The 16,891-nt window shown below is 59.3% G+C and overlaps 4 protein-coding genes across 4 annotated transcripts; all 4 read left to right on the forward strand.

Moving 5' to 3' along the window:
- Positions 1-1,130: 1,130 nt before the first annotated feature.
- Positions 1,131-2,147, forward strand: LDBPK_302020 (hypothetical protein, unknown function; the record flags this gene model as incomplete). The annotated part of the gene is made up of 1 exon (XM_003862866.1): positions 1,131-2,147. The coding sequence occupies one exon, from the start codon at positions 1,131-1,133 to the stop codon at positions 2,145-2,147; it is 1,017 nt and encodes a 338-aa protein (XP_003862914.1).
- A 1,938-nt stretch (positions 2,148-4,085) lies between these two features.
- LDBPK_302030 (mannosyltransferase, putative) lies at positions 4,086-5,384 on the forward strand (the record flags this gene model as incomplete). The annotated part of the gene is made up of 1 exon (XM_003862867.1): positions 4,086-5,384. One exon carries the CDS (start codon positions 4,086-4,088, stop codon positions 5,382-5,384), a length of 1,299 nt encoding a protein of 432 aa, XP_003862915.1.
- Positions 5,385-7,553: 2,169 nt separating this feature from the next.
- LDBPK_302040 (calpain-like cysteine peptidase, putative) lies at positions 7,554-11,618 on the forward strand (the record flags this gene model as incomplete). Its single annotated transcript, XM_003862868.1, has 1 exon — positions 7,554-11,618. The coding sequence occupies one exon, from the start codon at positions 7,554-7,556 to the stop codon at positions 11,616-11,618; it is 4,065 nt and encodes a 1,354-aa protein (XP_003862916.1).
- Positions 11,619-13,273: 1,655 nt separating this feature from the next.
- LDBPK_302050 (ferric reductase transmembrane protein-like protein) lies at positions 13,274-13,357 on the forward strand (the record flags this gene model as incomplete). Its single annotated transcript, XM_003862869.1, has 1 exon — positions 13,274-13,357. The coding sequence occupies one exon, from the start codon at positions 13,274-13,276 to the stop codon at positions 13,355-13,357; it is 84 nt and encodes a 27-aa protein (XP_003862917.1).
- Positions 13,358-16,891: the final 3,534 nt, after the last annotated feature.

Here is a 16,891-nt window from a genome sequence, read left to right on the forward strand (position 1 = left end):
CCCCTGAGTCCGTGGCGGCGTCTCCACTGGACATCGGCCTGTCCGTCGAGAAGGATGTTGTCGAGGCTGCTGCACCGCCGGCTGAAGACGAGTCTGTGGCTGACGAGCACGCTCGCGGCGAGGACGGCATACATCTGCTACCGTTCCCTTCCTTCGTCGTCGACGGCAACGTACCCAGGATCATCCCGCCGAGGTCGAAGTTGCCGTTCATCTGGGGCACCTTCAGCGGCCCTGGAGCTACTCGGCAACGGTGCTGGTGTTCCGAACGAGCTTCGTGACTGGGATGAAGAGCAGCAACGGCAGAGCGTCGCACGACACAGTGGTGCGGTGCTGACGGTGCCTGAGCATGTTGATGGCATACCAATACGTATGGAAGGCGAGCTGGAGAACGTCAGCTCCAGGGAGGCCCTTGCCTCACTCGCAGACGTGGCGCCGTTGCCGAGGGAGGCGTCATCGCCGGCAGCCAAAGGCAGGGCGGTCGATGCCATGTCGGATGTGCAGCCCCATTCCGCGGCACCACCAGCGTTTTCTGCCTCTGAGCCGAAGAGCAGCCATAATCTGCAGAGGCCTGTGATGGCACTGCCGGAAGATGGCGAACTGTTGCCGTCGGCGAACACACCAAGTGCCTGAGGTGGAGAACAAGCCTGTGACCCCTCTCGAAGAGACGGCCGAGGTCGAGTCAGCGGCTGCGGCTGAGAATGCGTCTGGGGGCACTTCTAGCAGCGAGGGCGAGGCTGCGGAGGAGCCGACAGCACTGCAAAGCACAGCGACCACCACAGCAGCCCTAGACGCCACGCAGCGGCCCTCTGCCACACTCCGTAGTGCAGCTGGCGCTGCAGTCACGGCGACACTTCGCTCTTGTGAAACCCCTTAAGAGAGCGCGCCATTCCAGTGACGCCTCTGGAGGCCTGCGCCAACGGAGCTAGCGCACCGGCGCGGACCGCGTCCGCAAGTCAAGGGCAGAGTCTCAGCACCCCGCCGGATGCCACAGTGTAGAGTATGTGCAGCGGAGGAGCCTCACCACTAAGGCGGCGGACACTCAGGAGACTGTGGCACTGACTGCTGCATCGTCAGTGCGTCTGGCGAAGAGGCGAGCCGCGCATGCTGCAGAGCACCATCATGGAGGTTTGATGACCGCCATCGAACCGGATGAGGATGGCGAACTCGTGGAGGGCGAAGTGAGTCAGGGGCTCATTGCACTTACTACCCCTGCTGCGACTACTGCTGCCGCCGGCATGGTGAGGTTTCAGGAGAAATGTTCGGCTGACGAGCCGCACTCGAAGGTGCATCCACAGGACGTTCCGCGCCCGCTGCCTCGGCCCGCTAGCACAAGTGCAGAGATGGAGCACATCGAAGGACGGCCCTCGATCGATGTCCATGCAGCCTACGGAAAGGTCCAAGGGGAGGGGGGACAGCTGCAAGCGCCGTCCGTGATGGAGAGCGGGGCGGACTATGCTTTGCAGCGGTTGCCGCCTCCGCAGCTCAGCGCGGGCAACGCAGCCGATGCTGAAATCCGGCAGCCAGCACAGCAGCCACACAGCAGCGTAGCGAGTGCCGAGGACTCGCATGCCTCCCCACCAGTTTCTGCGCAGCTGCAACAAACCAGTGCGCAGACCGAAAGGTCTGTTTCGATGCTCGGCGAAGATCACATGACCGATTTTGCCGAATCCCCAACGGACAGCCGGCACTTCATGAGCCCTCTCGTTACCCGAAGCGAGAAGGACTCTCCGAATGTAGTGAATGCGGAGGTCAACCTCGAGGTGGAAGAGGACGAGGGCGATGAACGGGCGGATTACGGCACGTATGGGACACAGCAACTGTTTAAGCATGTGGTGTCGCCGCCGGCGCTGCGCCACTGTTCCACGCCGGCTTTCTTCTCATCCCTCGTCAGTACACACCTGCTAGAGCCGACCACCGAGGAGGATGGGAAGGCGCCAGATGTCGACGGTGCCAGGGACGACCACAGCCGCGTAAGGGATGAGGATGCATCATATGAGCCCGGTGGCGACAGGGATGTGGCAGAGGAGGGAGCTCCGCGGAAGCGCGTGGAGGTGGAGAAGTGCGAAGACGCCACGAATGTTCTGCTCTTGCACGGCGTGCACCCACCCCACTGCCGAGGTGGACCACGCCGGAGACGCGGTGAGTGAGGAGCTGTTGTGTTCAGTCGTGCACACAGCGTGTTTTACCGACACCGAGTGTGGCGGCGCCGACAGTGGGCGTCACGATGAAGCCAGTGTCCCATCTGAAGGCAGCTTGCACCGCAGCCTTGCGTCGCCATGCACGGAGTGCGAGAACAGCGCGCAGACCAGTTCGAGTACCGCAGGCAAGGGGCAGCTGAAATACGACAGGAGCCTCGACAGCGACGTTCTCACGCCTGTGGCGCGTGGACTGCGGCAGCAGTGCTGGGAGGAAAACAGTGCGGCTGCGAGGCTGTACAAGGAAAGGGCGGAGGAGGAGCACCAGCTGCCGGCTCCCCACATTCCTGAGTTTGTGTGGAGTGTCTTGGCCCATCAGCTGCAGAAGCGGGACGTCAATGCCAAAACAGCCGCGGAGGCCCCCGGCACTACTGGGACCCCTTGCGGAGGTGCGGCAGGCAAGGGTACAGAGTGGAGGCGCCGCGGCGGCGAGCACTACGCGGACTGCTCCCGGGAAGCTAGCAGCAGAGGTGGCTTCCGGGACGACGGACGCGCCTCCTGGAGCACCGAGGACTCGCAGCCCAACAGCGTCCCTCTCACGAGGGAGCATGACACCATGCAGCACGGGTCTTTCATTCCGCAGCGCTGGCCACTGCCCTGCGATGAAGTCACACGATCGTCACCTGCGCAGAACCCAGTGCCGGAACGGACGGTCAGGTCAGCATCGGCACCACAGGCTTCTGCGTCTTCCGAGCGCCTTTGCTGCATTGAAGGAGATGAGTGGAGCTGCAGCGGCGGTTCTTCGTATCATGTTAGTGGACTGCCCGTTCGAGCTCCATCTCCGCATCCGAAAGCGCTTCAGTGTGGCGGCGGTGGCGGCTCCCGCTACTCGTTTCTCTCGACAGACACGTGCAACGAGGAACGCAGCCTAGAGATAACACCTGACCTAAACGCTACACGGTAAGGACGGACATTCTGAAGTCCCCGCTCCTCAGCCACGAGCTCAGCCGAGCGCCTCTCCGCGTCGGTATCCCAGTGCATATTGCAGACTCCTCAACGGAGGAGGCGCAGTCGAACACGTGAAGGCTCCAGGCTGTCGCGGGTGTCGCCTTTTGGGGCGAATCGGTGAGGAGGGAGGTGTGTGTGTGTGTGTGTGTGTGCATGTATGTGTGATGTGCATCCGTCTCAACCAGCACTCTCCCTCCCTCTTCCGAGCGCCACGTCGGCATCTCCTACAACTCGACCTGACGCCGCAATGTAGCATGCGACAGCGCTGACTTCCATGCGCATTGCTGTCGTGGGTGTGCGTGTCTGTTTGCCTCACCGTTGCGCGAGATCTGACATTCATCCGTCAGACACACGAACACCATTCTCACTGCTTTCAAGACGCGCACCGGCCCGGCCCCCGCCCGCCCCGCTTCGTCGTCTCGCTTTCTCCTTGGCGCATATATTCTCTGCCTTTCCTCTCTCTTTGGGCGACACACGCCCTTCAGGGAAGAGTGGCAGGGGCCGGCACAATCCACCTCCACAATGGCGACCCGGAAAAGAGAGAAACAAGGAAGACTGTTGTGGCACCCATTCTCTGTCTGTCTGTCTGTTGCACCTTGCACAGTCTACCTTTCCACTGGTTCCTCCCTCTGCTGTGCTGGCGCTTGATATTTGGCTGTGGTGTCTTGCTTCGTCGACCGCTGTCACTGCTCTCTTCGACTTTGCCTTTCGGTGTTCTCTTGTGACTCTCTCTAGATCGCAGCGTGCCCCAACTCCCTTCGCACAAGCAGACGGCTAGACGGAAGAGCGGGAGGCACGGTGGGCATACGTGTAGGCTCTCACACACGGCTGCATCCCTTGCTTGGGGCATCACGGGAATTTCATCACCTACTGCTGTACCAACCACCCTCCCGCCCTTACATACGCACGTGCGTGCGCCGTTCTCTCGCCCCCCTTCTCACTATGAGCAGCAAAGCGTGGCTGGACAGGCAGAGCATTCGCACGCTTCTCCTCTACGGAGGGCTCGCGCGGGTCGTGCTGCTGATTTACGCCGCCTTCCACGACTACTACTTTCGTGTCAAGTACACGGATATCGACTACATGATTGTGGTTGATGGCGCCAGAGAACTGCTACACGGCGGAACACCATTTGATCGCACGACGTACCGTTACACGCCGCTTCTGGCTGTCCTGGTGATCCCCGCCGTGCTGGTCGCCAACCCGCTTGGGAAGGTTGTCTTCACGCTGAGCGACCTTGGCGCAGCCTACTATTGCTTTCACATGCTCCTGCGCTTTTCGACGGAGCGGAGCGCCAAGTGGATGGTGGTTATCTTGATCCTCTTCAACCCCGTCGTGCTGAACGTGTCGACGCGTGGAAACAGCGACATGCTCATCTCGTTCATGAGTATGGGCGTGCTGGCGAAGTTTGCGGAGGGTCGCTACTTCACCGCAGCGGCGATCCTCGGCTTCGCCGTGCACTTTAAAATCTATCCCATCATCTACGCGCTTCCGCTGGTGCTCGGTGTGTGGGAGCGCGCGAAGCAAGAATGCTTTTTCGGTCGCCTTGCCCACACCGCCCCCGTCGTGGTCGGATGCGGCCTCTGCTTCACGGTCGCCTTCGCTGTTCCGACGTATGTGTGCTACCTGGTCTACGGTCAGCAGTACCTCGACGAGGCCTTCATCTACCATATCCATCGCGAGGACCACCGGCACAACTTTTCCCCGTACTGGCTGCTCATGTATCTCAACATGGGCCGCCGCGACCTTGGCGTCGGCGTCGACTACTCCGCTGGGCTGTTTGCGTTTCTGCCGCAGTTCGCAGTGCTGTGCTACGCCTCGTGGAAGCTTCGCAAGAACATTGCCCACGCCTGCTGCGTTGAGACGATTCTTTTCGTCGCCTTCAACAAAGTCTGCACCGTGCAGTACTTCGTGTGGTTCCTCCCGTTCCTAGCGTTCGTCTTCTGCGAGCCAGCGCAGCCAAAACGGCTGATGGGTGCCACAAATGTCTCCAAGTCAGAGCGGCCGTCGATGCTTTCGGCTGTCGCGGTCATCCTCATGTGGAGCCTCACGATTCCGCTGTGGGTTTGGACAGCATACCGACTCGAGTTCGAGGGACAGAACCACTACGGCCGCCTGTGGATCGTGTCGTGCGTCTTCTACCTTGCCACAGTGGGCCTCGCCGCGTGGCTGGGGCGGCTGTGCTATCGGAGTCGCATAACCATCGCCATTAAGGACCACCGCCCGGCGTTCAAACGGGCGTAATTCCTCATCAGCGACACGTGCCTCTGCTGCGTGCTGGTCCCTCTTATACTGGGCTGGTGTTTTGAGGCTGAGGAGGGCCATGCAGAGCACAGCACCGAGCTAGCCCGTATCCTTGACGTCATGGTATTGCTGACTGCAGGCTGCGCATTAGAAGGGTACAGCGGCACTCCGCTCTTCTTAACCTTTCTCTCGTTTCTCTTTCGTGTTGACTGCGCATGTTGGTGTCGTGCGCGTGTCGACTTTTTACATGGGGAATAGAGCCTAGGAAAGCCGAAAAGAAACCGTATGGAGAGAGCACCAACATGCGTGCGAGTCGCAGGTGCCGGGTTCGTTGTGGCACCGTTGTCTCTCTTCGCTCTCTCTCCTGTATACGCTCGTTTTTTCTTTGTGGTTTGCGGCGTTGTGTGAGGCAGACGTACGCGGATGCTTCGCACGATACAGGAATTCTTTTGCAGAAGCGGGTGCCTGCACTCACGTGTGCAGCCGCAGTCCCCTGCCACGCTCTAATTCAGGAAAGGTCGACAGCGTCTCGTTCTTGTAAAACGTCTTTGACTTATTGGCCTAACGAATGACGCTGACGACGACCAAAGGAAGCCGCTGTCCAGTAGGGGAGTTCACTGTTCATATTGCCTTGCATGCTTCCACACGGCACGCTCGTGCTGCCGTCCGCACATATCGGGGAAGGAATAACAATCCTTTCGGACTCCTCAACTGTCGGCTGTGTTACCGTCGTTCTTTTTCCACGCGCTCTTCCTCTCATATAGACACATGCATATATAGATCTTCCTCAAGAAAAAGACATTTTCTTCTGTGCACCCCATCTACGCCAGTACACGCACCCCACTCCTTTTGGTGACTCCGTATTCGTTCTACTTATTTCTTCAGGTACTCAACGAGGAGTACGATAGGTCAATGCAGGCTGACCTCCTCCTCGTTGGGAGCACATGTGCCTGAGCTGAAACCCTCACTCTCTATCAAGCACCCTCCCCCCCCCCACACGCACAAAAACGGCATGATACATCTTCTTCGCAGCCTTCTTTGCTTTTTCGTTTTGTCATTGACTTTTTCCTGATGCCGGGAGGACAAAGACCTCTCCGTGCGTCGCATCCTCAGGGCACCAGTGGTGCACGGACTCTGCGGGGGAGAAGCCAGGCACCCCCTATATATCCCCTGCCGATCCCAAGCCACGTCTGGTGTTGACAGGGTCCAAGCGCTGACGGCGTAGGGAGGTCGGAGCGATGTATTGCTGCTGATGTGGGCGGTAAGGGCGTGGGTGCCGTTGCGTCAGGGCAACCTGAGGCGCGTGGGGTGGGTGGAGTTTAATGCCGGGGCCGTGCTCGCAGATGACTGCGTCGCCGCATTGCTGTACGTTGCGCGTGTCTAGCGCTGCTTTGGACCAGGCGCACGGGGCCCTGTGGCAGGGCCGGTCGTGGGGTAGCGGGTGGCATGGCTTGTTGTGCTTGTAGTTTGGCAAAAAGTGGATGCATCGACGAGCGAAAGGAAAAAAAAAAAAGGATTCCCCGCTTAGTACACTTTCTCCGTCCTGTCATTGCCTCATCTGTCTTCACTGCAACTTCGATCATCGGCACCCTCAACAAATGGATCCGCAGCGCTATCAGGAGTCATATGGGTCGGTAGGGGGGGGCGGAGTCCACGACCTCGCCTCTCGTCTGACATGCGCATGGGAGGCATGATGTGGATCTCCAAGCTGGCCAGTTAACGTTGACCCCGCGGTTATCGTTCCGCAGTTTTCATTTGAGACTGCTCGAAGAAGTTGCGAGACCTGCCTCACGCTGTTTGTGTGTGTGGCCGCGTGCGTGGATTAGTCCAACGGAGCCGCGACCGCACAGGCGAACTCACGATACCGGCGTCTCCACGCAATCTATAGCACAAGGTTCCTTGTCAACGGGGCACTGGATGCGCATCTCTGATCCTTCCTCCGATAGTGTGCGTGACACCCGTTCTATGGTCTGGGCAATCGACTCCTCTCCCGTGAATTCTCTCCCGTCCCTCCGCCGACTGCGGCTACATGCAGAACATCTGTTGGAGCACGCGAAATACATCAAAAACAAAACGGCGTCGCATCTTTTTGACCTCGATAAACCGTGTGCCTGTCTCTTTCTCATCTTCGTTTTTGCGGCTGCCTCTGCGCTCGTGCTCAAACAGAAGATGTCTTACTACATTGGCTACTCGCAGCGAGAGATCTACAAAAAGCGGTGCAACGAGCTGGGCTGTGCGTGCAACTCCGCAGTTGTGCGGCTGCTCTCTGATGTGCCAGGTGAGGTGACCGGCCTTACCTCACTCGACCTATCCCGCAACTTTCTAGGCAGAAAAGGCATTATTCCACTTTTGGACGTCATCGAGAGCGCGGTGCAGCTGCGCAGTCTCGACCTGCGTGACCAGCAGCTCAGCAATGACACTGTGGAGGTGATTTGTGCACGCCTTAGACGGCACCCGTCCCTGCTAAAGCTGAACCTGTCAAACAACCCCATCACCCTCGCCATCTCCTCAGCGCTGCTCGAGCTGGCGAATCAGAACTCTGTTCTGCAGTACATCTACCTGGAGAACACACTCGTGCGCCCCTCCATGGTGACGGCGATTGAGGTGCAGCTCGAGAAGAACCGTGCACTCGCCAGAACCGCGTTGGCGGAGTCGCAGGTGGCTGACGGTAAGCCGCGTCGAATTTTCGTCATCGCTTCTTCAGTCGCCGGTACGTGTGCGGCCGGTTCCAAGCCTGGTAGTCCTAGAGCCGAGCAGGCTGTTTTGTCCACTCCCGTCGGTAGCGGGAAGTCTGCTGCTGCGATGCTCCTCCGTAATGCTGATGCAGCATCTACCGCAGCGGGTAGCACCGGGTGGCGCCAGCGCATCCCAGCACACGAGCTGCAGCACGTCTTTCGTTCCTACACTCACGCCGTAGCCGACTTTTTCTTCGACGTGAATCCCACGAAGGATGTATGGGCGTGGTGCGAGGAGCGACACTACGTGTTTGACGACGACCAGTTCAACTCGCACAACGACCATTTGCACAGGACGGCGCGACACACATACGGCATCGCGGGTTGGCGGCGCGTCGGAGAGCTATACCCTGATGCCACGCTCTTTGGGTGGGAGGGTGCGACAAGGAATGCGAACGACACGGCACGGCAGGCTGCACCCAGCATCAACGGCGCTGGTGCACAGGACACCTGCGAAGATCCGGTAGAAGACATGATGGGCGCCGAAAGGGCGGCTGCGGGTGATGGCCGCCGCGGCAGCGACGCGGAATATTTGCACGCCACCTCGGTCTTCTGGCAGCTCCCTAAAGATGTCCCGGAAGGGTTCACCTGGACCTTCACAGCACTCATGGCGAGCGTGAAGGAGACCCAGTTGCTGCACGCCCTTTTCTGCGCATCCGCGACAGGGCTTCCAGACGGCGGGACGCGAGTGCAGCGAGGCACTGCTTGCCCGGGCATCTACACCATGCGAATGTTTGTCGAGGGCCAATGGCGCTACCTTCTCGTGGATGACTTTTTGCCGGTGGACAAGTACGGCCGGCTAATCTTCACGAAGCCCTCGATGGACAACAGGGCGTTCTGGCCATGCATCTTCGAGAAGATGCTGGCAAAGTTGCACGGTGGTTACCACGTCTTAGACGCGCACTTCGACAAACACCACGCCGGCATCGACAGCCCGAACATACGCAAGCCCATCGCCCGGCTGTTCCTGAGCAAAGAGAACCTCCAGCGGCCGAACGACGGTGCTGGTGGCGGCGGCGACACTGATTGGGGCACCGTACCAGATGACACGCTCGTCTGTGAAGAGGTGGCCAAGAACTGCGGCCGTGTCATGTCACGCCTCACGAGGGGAATCTACGACAGCTATCAGCTACACCCGGTGGAGCAGGCGCCGACGACGCTGTTCGAGGGACTGCACAAGGTTCTCGGGGTACCTCTGTGCAGCGCAGACGCGCGAGAGGGATACGGCAACCCACCGTGTGGTCGGCGAACGGCGTCTGTGAAGCGGTCGTTTCTCGGCAGTCACAGCGTTTCTGTGGACTCCCCCGCCGGCGCGTTCGGCGTGTCGTCGTATCTGACTGCCGCCATTGCTTTTAGCAGAGACGCGTCGCGGACGTTTAGCGGCATTCACCCACGCTGCGGCTACCAAATTGTGCGCGTGTGCCACGCGGGTGGAGTACGCCTGCTGGAGCTGCGCAATCCTTGGTGCGGCACGGAGAAATGGACGGGCGACTGGGCGGACGATTCGCCACTGTGGAAGAAGCATCCTGAGATTGCTGAGCTACTGCTGACGGGCGCCCACGGTGGCAGACGCACGCAGAGGGGCGGCAGCAACCTCCTGCAGCTATCCAATTCGGCTTCGACGTTGGCGAACACGCCACTGAAGCGCTCGCTGCTGACAGCATTGGGCGAGATGGGAGGGTCACTGGCGGAAGCGTCGTCAATGACGCCTGTGTGCTCCGTGACGAGGCCCTCCAGGCGCGCAGCGGCGACGCGGCCGCACGTGCAAAAGTCTGCCTTCTGGATCTCCTACACGGACTTCCTGCAGAACTTTGAGTGGGTGCATACGTGTCGCGTCTTTGGTGACGAGTTTCACCGGCAGGACGTGCACGGCACTTGGACACGCGATTCGGCCGGCGGCAATGCACGTGAGCCGTCGTGGTACAGGAACCCGCACTATAGGCTCTCCTTCCCCTACCGGACGACGGTTCATGTGCAGCTGACACGGCGTGATCCGCGTCTTCGTCGGACCCGCGGCGCCGTGCGCGGGCAGGACGACGGCGTTGGTGGTATTGGCTTGCAGCTCCTGCGTGACACGCACTACCCGCTGCACTGTCCTACGATCAGTCGAGGACAGGCGGAAATTAGCACAGCGGCTTCCTTGCCCATGAGCTCCGTGGAAGACATCGTCGCCGGCAATCAAGAGGATGACGGCAGCATAAAGGAGGCACTGGGTTGCAGGGATCTTGGCGCCAGCGACCGTGGTTGCGGCTGCGCGTTTTCCTCTGTTCTCTCCTCCGAGGAGCGCCAAAGTGGCGATTGCTTGTCGCTGGGAATCTTGCTCGACGCCGGCGCGCAGTACTGGATTGTGCCGACCACATACGCGCCGAGGGTGCTGGACGAGTTCGACCTTTCCGTCACCTCGACCTCGCCGTTTATATTGCAAGAGGCACAGGAGTCGCAGTATTGGGATCAGCGAACGGTACCGCCAGAGCTGCTCTGCTGCGCTTCCGCTAGCGCACAGGAGGTGGAGCGGAACGAGGGTGAGGTGGCCATCGTTTTCGACTCGAAGTCCCGCGTCTCGAGCGATGCGAACCTTCTGCTCCAAAAACAAAAGCAAAGAAGCAGCAGGCGCCTTGCGCGCAACTCCGTCAGTCATTCCATCGAGACCGAATCGGCCACGGTGTCTAGCGGGGCGTGTCGCATCGTCGTCGCTGCGACAATGCACCTCGCGGCGGCGGGTGTGGACATGAGGAACTTTGGCGTCGACGAGGCGTACGAGCAGCGTTCGGTGCCGCCGGAGGACGTGCACGGCACACCAACTCTGCAACTCGCCATCGTGACGGGCGAGGTTGACGGTGAAGGCCGCCCCTCCCGCACCGTCGGCGAAATCGATCCTCACGCTGCGCACACGTACGTGCTCGACCGTCACACCGTCCTAGAGACGGCCATTACGCCTGCTCCTCACAATAGTGTCGAGCACCACACTGCCATATGCACCCTTCACCCGGCAGGGGCACGCGTGCACGTGGACTACCGGGTATGGTGCGCCGCGCCGCTGCTCGAGGTGATGAGTGTGCCGGCGTGGCCAAAGCAGGAGGTGACGCTGTGCTGGGATGACGAGAAGGGCAGTGGCAACTACTACGAAGGCACCGGACACCCGCAGGTGGAGCTGTCGAGGCTGCGGCCGTTTCAGCGATTCGCCATATCGCTGCGGATGGTTGACTACGACACCATCGAGCCAGCTATCATGTTCTCTGTAATCTGCAACGATCGGCAGCGAGGAGAGCCGGTAGAGGGGCAACTGGGGAACAGAGCCGTGCTTTCGCAATCCGCGTACGTCAACGGCACCTATGTGAAGGCCAGCTTCGACCTCGATGAGCGCCCGCCAGAGTCGTTGATCATCATTTCATGCCTGCAGCCGACCGGCTCAAAAGGGAGGTGTGTTATGACCATCTCGTCCGATTCGGCAGATTATCGCGTTCACCCGTTGCGCGTGGCTGCGGCATACCCACTGTAGCTATCTACTTCACAGTGCCCCACCACCCCCCTCCTCTCCCCCAGACATGGGCGAACCAAGGGAAGGAGGGGAGGCAGGTCTCACTCACATGTGCGGACTTCCTGTGGTTTACCCTTGAGGCCTAACTACAACTACGATGGAGGAGCTGTCGCACGCACACCTGCATTGGCGCATATGCATGCGCATGCACACGCAGGGCGTGCAGTCGTCGTCCCCGCACACTGCTTCCCCTCTGTGCCTGCTTGTGCATATGTCTGGTGATTGCTGAGGCAGACGTGCTCGTGTGCCTGTGTTTTGTCTCCTCATACGCTACCCACAGGCCCTCGACAGCATATTCGAAAAGAGCCCGTAATGCGCATGGGTTGGAGAACCGTGTAGGTCGTGGCAGAGCGAGAGGGGAAGGCACTGAAGTGGCAGCGGCAAGGGGAAGAGGGGCTCAGAGAGAGCGGAGGTAAGTGGCCCGCCCACGTATGTGCTTGATTAGCGACTGCCGTGCTTTGCTGTGTGCTGCGACGTCACCCTCGTTCCTTCTGTGCCTATTGCGCTCCGTCACTTTCACGTGGACTTCCTTGACCCATCTCTTCCTGCCTTCCTATTCTTCTCTGTCCGTGCTTTCCACCCTCCCTGTCGCCCCCCTCCCCCCTTTCCTCCCTCCCCACCACTCCGGTGCGGCGGTGCGATGCCTGAATGCTGCTTTCTCTCTCTGGTTTCTTTTTCGGGGGTGGGGGTGGGGCGAGGGGAGGGGCTGCTTCCTTCCGCTATCTTGGAACCAATGGAATTCTTCTTACCTTCCCTCGCCCCCTTCTCTGTTCATGTTAGTTCAGAGTGCCATGGTAACACCGCCAACAATAGCGCGGGGAGATGAGAGGGCACGTGTGTCTTTTGGGGTGCCCTTTCTTTCTTGCTTGAATAATTCATGTATGCTTTCTCTACGTATCTTCGCTGTCCCACCGCTCTCCCTCCTGCCACTTCGCACCAGCGCTCTTCGGCACGGTAGCGACGCGAAGGGGTGGGAGGGGCAGCAGCCGATGTGTGCTTTTGTTTTGCTCTTCGCTTCCCCTTGGCCTTCTGTTTTGTGTATGTGCGCCTGTCGGCATGTGTGTATTGATTCTCCGCCTGTTGCTCTCCGCCTCCACTGCGTGATGACCACATCAACAACAGCAACAAAACCATCGCCAGGCTATTCCAGCAGAAGGAGAGTGCCGTCTTCGCTGTGCTCTTCCGGGACTTCATCACCGCGTACAAGAAGCTAATGGGCGTCCTCGGATGCGTTTCATGGACAACAATGGCTGCTCTCCGCTTCAGCACATATGCAGCATCATTGACAATTGGGCGAACGTAATCGCATCAGCGTTTCTTTTCGTAGCTTTTCCCTCGCAGACCACGCTTGTATCTCGGCCGCTCTTTCCCACGTATCCAAAGCATCTCTCCTTGCCGTTTTACCTCTCGACCGCGCCGATCGAATTCCTCCTCCCATGGCCAACTCCCCTGTACACTTCAGTGTAGGCATTACCCGGTGCTTCCTTCTTGCTTTCTGGCAAAAAGTCGCGGATCTTTTCTAGATCTGTCCCGGCCTCAGACAACTGCCCACTCGATTATACGCCGCGTCTTCACTGTTTGCTGTTCCACATCTTTTTTTTTGTTGTTTGCTTCACATGACGACCGCCATCAAAGATGAGGCAAACTTACCCGGCATTGACGACATCCCCCCCACCCCCCGGGTGGGGTTGAAGAGCTGATGCCGCAGACTGGCTGCCATCGGCATCATCGTGCCCGTGCCACTGCAGCTGTTTCGCAAGTCCGGCACCTACACGGGCATCTTCGAATATCACCCCATTTGCATGATGCTCGCCTTTGTCATGGTGATGCCGGATGCTGTGCGAGATAGCAAGCAACTGCGTCAGGGACACCGGCGGTCGCCGCTCGAAGATAGGCCTCCACGTCACGAGATCATCATGCGCCACCAGCTGGCCTCCTTTCTGATGGAGTTGGCGGCGGCTGGCGGCTTTGCTGCGGTAGAGTACACAAAACTAAAGAAGCACTATCCGCATCTCCAGTCGTTGCACAGTATCGTGGGTACCTTCTGCGGCCTGACAATCGTGTGCCAGATAGTGCTCGGCTCCATCCTTCGCTATCTGCTGGCACCAGCGAACCCGAAGCGTCCAATAGTGCGGACGGTGCACAGTTGCGTCAGTGCAACCATCGCCGTGACGGCGATGATGGCGATGGCTGGAGGCTTTCTCGCCACCGAGTACGCGGAGAGGATGATTCCGCCTTCGCTGATCCGGACGGCTATTGTCCTCGCGGCTGTTGCCACCACGGTTGCCGGATTTCTCATGTAGACAGGCGCGAGGCATCGGCACGTTCGTGCAAGGACCACCCAAAGACACCGTCAATACTGTGTGGACACCCGTGAAGAGAGCGAGCTGGAGAAGAAAAGGAAGGGAAGGGGGAGGGGGAATAGTAAGCAGGCAAACGTACTCAGATAGATTCGGGTAGCTCTTCTGCTCCTCTTTTTGCACGACGGCCATCACCCACTTTTCACACCTCTAGCCGCTGCAGCACTTCTTTTTTTTTTTTTGTTTTTGTCTGTGCTAGCGCGGCAAGACGAGAGGAGAAGCAAGAGAAGGGAGGCGGCAGTGCATATGGAGGATGCAGCACTGCCCACCTTAACGGGGCGTTCGAACTTTTCTTTTCAATGCTCTCCCAAATTCCTTTTCTTTTTTAAGCATTTTCTTTTTCTCGGCTGTTCGATCTGCAGCGCATGCGGGAGGCTTTCAAGCCACACCCACACGCAGATGTACAGTTGGACAAGGAACGACCGGCTTGGAGAATGATAATTCATTCCTTTGATTTTTCTTATCCTCTTATATTTATTCTGAATGGCGCTCTTGTCGCCCTGATGACGAGGGACCTCTCCGTGCGTCGCATCCTCAGGGCACCAGTGGTGCACGGACTCTGCGGGGGAGAAGCCAGGCACCCCCTATATATCCCCTGCCGATCCCAAGCCACGTCTGGTGTTGACAGGGTCCAAGCGCTGACGGCGTAGGGAGGTCGGAGCGATGTATTGCTGCTGATGTGGGCGGTAAGGGCGTGGGTGCCGTTGCGTCAGGGCAACCTGAGGCGCGTGGGGTGGGTGGAGTTTAATGCCGGGGCCGTGCTCGCAGATGACTGCGTCGCCGCATTGCTGTACGTTGCGCGTGTCTAGCGCTGCTTTGGACCAGGCGCACGGGGCCCTGTGGCAGGGCCGGTCGTGGGGCAGAGTGGCGTCGAGTCTCATTTTGTACAGCAGGAACTGTGCACCTTGAAGAAAAGGGAAGTTGTTTATCTTTACCTTGTCGGTGAGAAGTGGGTAGTAGAGCCTCAGAGGAAGGGAGGAGGAGGAAGGTGAGTGGGGCGCTCTGTCGGTGTGCGTGTCGGTCGATGCGGCCATACGCGTGCCAAGAGATACGGAACAAGGCACACATGCGCAAGTGGACCGAGCACACAACGAACAGAGCTCCGCATGCATGTGCTTCTCGGAAGTGGGAAGTGCGAAGTGGTGCTGCGACTCCCTGCACGTTCTCTGTCTCCACTGCTCCTCTCTGTCGTTCCTATTCGTATGGCATGCACAAGGGCTGCCGTTGCCAGGTCCCTTCTCTCTTCTCGGGTTCGAGCGTTCATTGCGAGAACAGTGACACTTCTGCTCTGAATCGACTCTTTAAGCTGATTGCCCCTCCCCTCTCACCGAACTGCGACTTTCTGCTGGCTGTCCGAGACCTCTCTCAGCCGGACTAGGGCGTCGTCGGCGGTGGCATCGCCGGGCCCGCCGTCGGCGCCGCCTTCCCCTTGTTTGCCAGTGTGGCGGTGCGGGAGCGCCACGCCTGCCTTACCCAGGATACGATGTCCCGCAACAGCGGCCTCTAATACCCACCGACTCCGTCCAGGCACAGTTATGTATTGCTGGCAGCGCCGAACATTTCGGCGCCTGAAGAGGCGTTTTTCACCGCGCGTTGGCCACGCGAAAGGTGTGGAAGTGCACCACCGTATGCAGTGCAGAGGAGGTAGGGCAGCGGAAGGGCCGGATCGACAAGGCGCAGAGGCTTCGAATCCCCTGCGAAATGGTGACTGCCACCAGGGGCACATACTGTGGATCCACTTGTGCATATGCGCACTCCCGCCAACTCCACCAGCAGCGGTATCGCCGATGTGCGACTTGGAAGTGGCGCAGTAGGATATATGTCCGGACTTGAGCACCTGCATGCGCACTTCCATCCGAGTCACCGTTGGTAGCAGTTGCAGGCAAGTCGTGGAGTCTTGTGGCGTCGAGGCGGGATGGGCGGTCATGCGCTTCGTCGGGCTGCACAGGAACACTTTGGTGGACGATGATGGACTTCGGCAGCGCATGCCTTCGTCAGTCATCGATGCATTGCCTGTGCGCATGCAAGGGCTGCTACGCCGGATACCCTTGGCAAGTCACCACTCACCCCTCTCGCCGAACCTATGCCCTCTGCCGAGGCTTCTCGAGCGGTGCGCACACAGCGTGGCGGGCCTGGCTAGCCATGTCTGCCTCAGCCCTACGCGGTTCGTATGGGCGACCCCGGGAAAGCTTGAAGTGATAGCGCATGCACTGGAAGAGGTGGTCTTGACAGCCGACATGCTGCCGTGCGGCGGTACCCGACGGCAATGCAGCGCGAGCGCATTTTCTCTCTGACTTCGCCGACATTTGGCCGAGACGGCGAGGCGTTAGGGAGGATGTTAGCGATCTTCTCGTCGACGCGGCCGGCCACGTCTCCGACAAGAATGCTCTCATGGAAGACGGTAGTCCGGCTCGCCGCACGAATCTTGGCGGCGTAACTGTGAATAAGTCAGTCGCGCCAAGAAGTACTCTCGAAGGTGCCGAGATGGCGGCGTGGCTGAGTGGAATCGAGTCGACTGGGCTGAACGTGAGCTCTGCCGTTGGCGATTTCGTCTCATCATCGCTGGCCCGTCCAAAGCAGTTTAGCAATCATCCAGCCACCATGGGCCGTGGGATGCTGAAGGGCCCTCCAAAATATACTACTGAGCATGCATTGCCAGTGGAAGGCAACAGCACATGTCGCCGTGTGCCCCATGTCCGGTGTCATTGAGCGTTGCGACTGCGCCACTACTATTTTCTTGGTCTTCTTTTTTTTTCCTACACCGACGGTTACTGCTCTGCACTGAACGACGTATCGCTGTCTCCGCAACGACCGCAAACTGCCCTGTACACATTTTCTGCGCTCCCGTGATGGTGGACGATCTCGCAGAGGCTT

This window comes from Leishmania donovani, chromosome 30 (genome assembly GCF_000227135.1).
Source record: "Leishmania donovani BPK282A1 complete genome, chromosome 30".
Taxonomy (NCBI): domain Eukaryota; phylum Euglenozoa; class Kinetoplastea; order Trypanosomatida; family Trypanosomatidae; genus Leishmania; species Leishmania donovani.